Here is a 1343-nt window from a genome sequence, read left to right on the forward strand (position 1 = left end):
TATACCTTGGTTACTTTATTATTATATTTTATCTTTTTATATATATCCAAGAACGATGAAGAACTAAAATGGAATTAGAATGGTATTGTTTAAATGAAGAAATAGAAAGTATATAACTTAAAGCTTGGTATTTCTCTTACAGTGACCTTTGACAGGTTTAATTCCATGTGGTTAATTTAAGTAATGCATTATTTTAACTGAAGTTTTAAAAGTTTAACAACATATAGTGACCTTTTGACCTTGTTTTTGTGTAACAGGAAAGAGATAAGAAATACATGCTCCAGTTGGATGGTTTGAAAATCAAAGACATTGATCCGGGTTTTATGTCCCGTCGCCACACTTATGCTCTCTTTAATCCAGATCAAAGGTAATTAAGTTATTTGAAATCAATGTTCAGTGTAATATATTATTTTTTTAAAATATATCTTCCCCTTCTAAAATCAATTTTCTCCTGATATAAGATGACGTTACCACTTAAAATCGTACTCAGTTTGTGATGGCATTTCTTAAAATATTGAGTAGTATTTGAGACTTTCACTTGATGCTTTACTGTATGTCATGACCACAATGAACAGTTTATTGTCACTCTAGACATCTGAGACTTTCACTAGATACTGGACTGTGTTGTGACTGCAATGAACAGTTTATTGTCACTCTAGACATCTGAGACTTTCACTAGATACTGGACTGTGTTGTGACCGTAATGGACAGTTTATTGTCACTCTAGACATCTGAGACTTTCACTAGATACTGGACTGTGTTGTGACCATAATGAACAGTTTATTTTCAATCTAGACATCTGAGACTTTCACTAGATACTGGACTGTGTTGTGACCATAATGAACAGTTTATTTTCAATCTAGACATCTGAGACTTTCACTAGATACTGGACTGTGTTGTGACCGTAATGAATAGTTTATTGTCACTCTAGACATCTGAGACTTTCACTAGATACTGGACTGTGTTGTGACCGTAATGAACAGTTTATTGTCACTCTAGACATCTGAGACTTTCACTAGATACTGGACTGTGTTGTGACCATAATGAACAGTTTATTGTCACTCTAGACATCTGAGACTTTCACTAGATACTGGACTGTGTTGTGACCATAATGAACAGTTTATTGTCACTCTAGACATCTGAGACTTTCACTAGATACTGGACCTGTATGTCATGACCACAATGGACAGTTTATTGTCACTCTAGACATCTGAGACTTTCACTAGATACTGGACTGTGTTGTGATCGTAATGAACAGTTTATTGTCACTCTAGACATCTGAGACTTTCACTAGATACTGGACTGTGTTGTGATCGTAATGAACAGTTTATTGTCACTCTAGA

General features: G+C 34.5%; 1 protein-coding gene across 1 annotated transcript in view; it reads left to right on the forward strand.

The window, feature by feature from the left end:
* Nucleotides 1-1343, forward strand: part of LOC106474384 (dynamin-1-like) — a 35482-nt gene that overhangs the window by 25325 nt on the left and 8814 nt on the right. The window contains exons 15-16 of the mRNA XM_022402690.1: nt 258-367; nt 1136-1166. Coding sequence (XP_022258398.1) covers nt 258-367; nt 1136-1166 — 141 coding nt within the window. The remainder of the gene's footprint in view (nt 1-257; nt 368-1135; nt 1167-1343) is intronic.

The sequence above is a fragment of the Limulus polyphemus genome, unplaced genomic scaffold, assembly GCF_000517525.1.
Source record: "Limulus polyphemus unplaced genomic scaffold, Limulus_polyphemus-2.1.2 Scaffold7146, whole genome shotgun sequence".
NCBI lineage: Eukaryota > Metazoa > Arthropoda > Merostomata > Xiphosura > Limulidae > Limulus > Limulus polyphemus.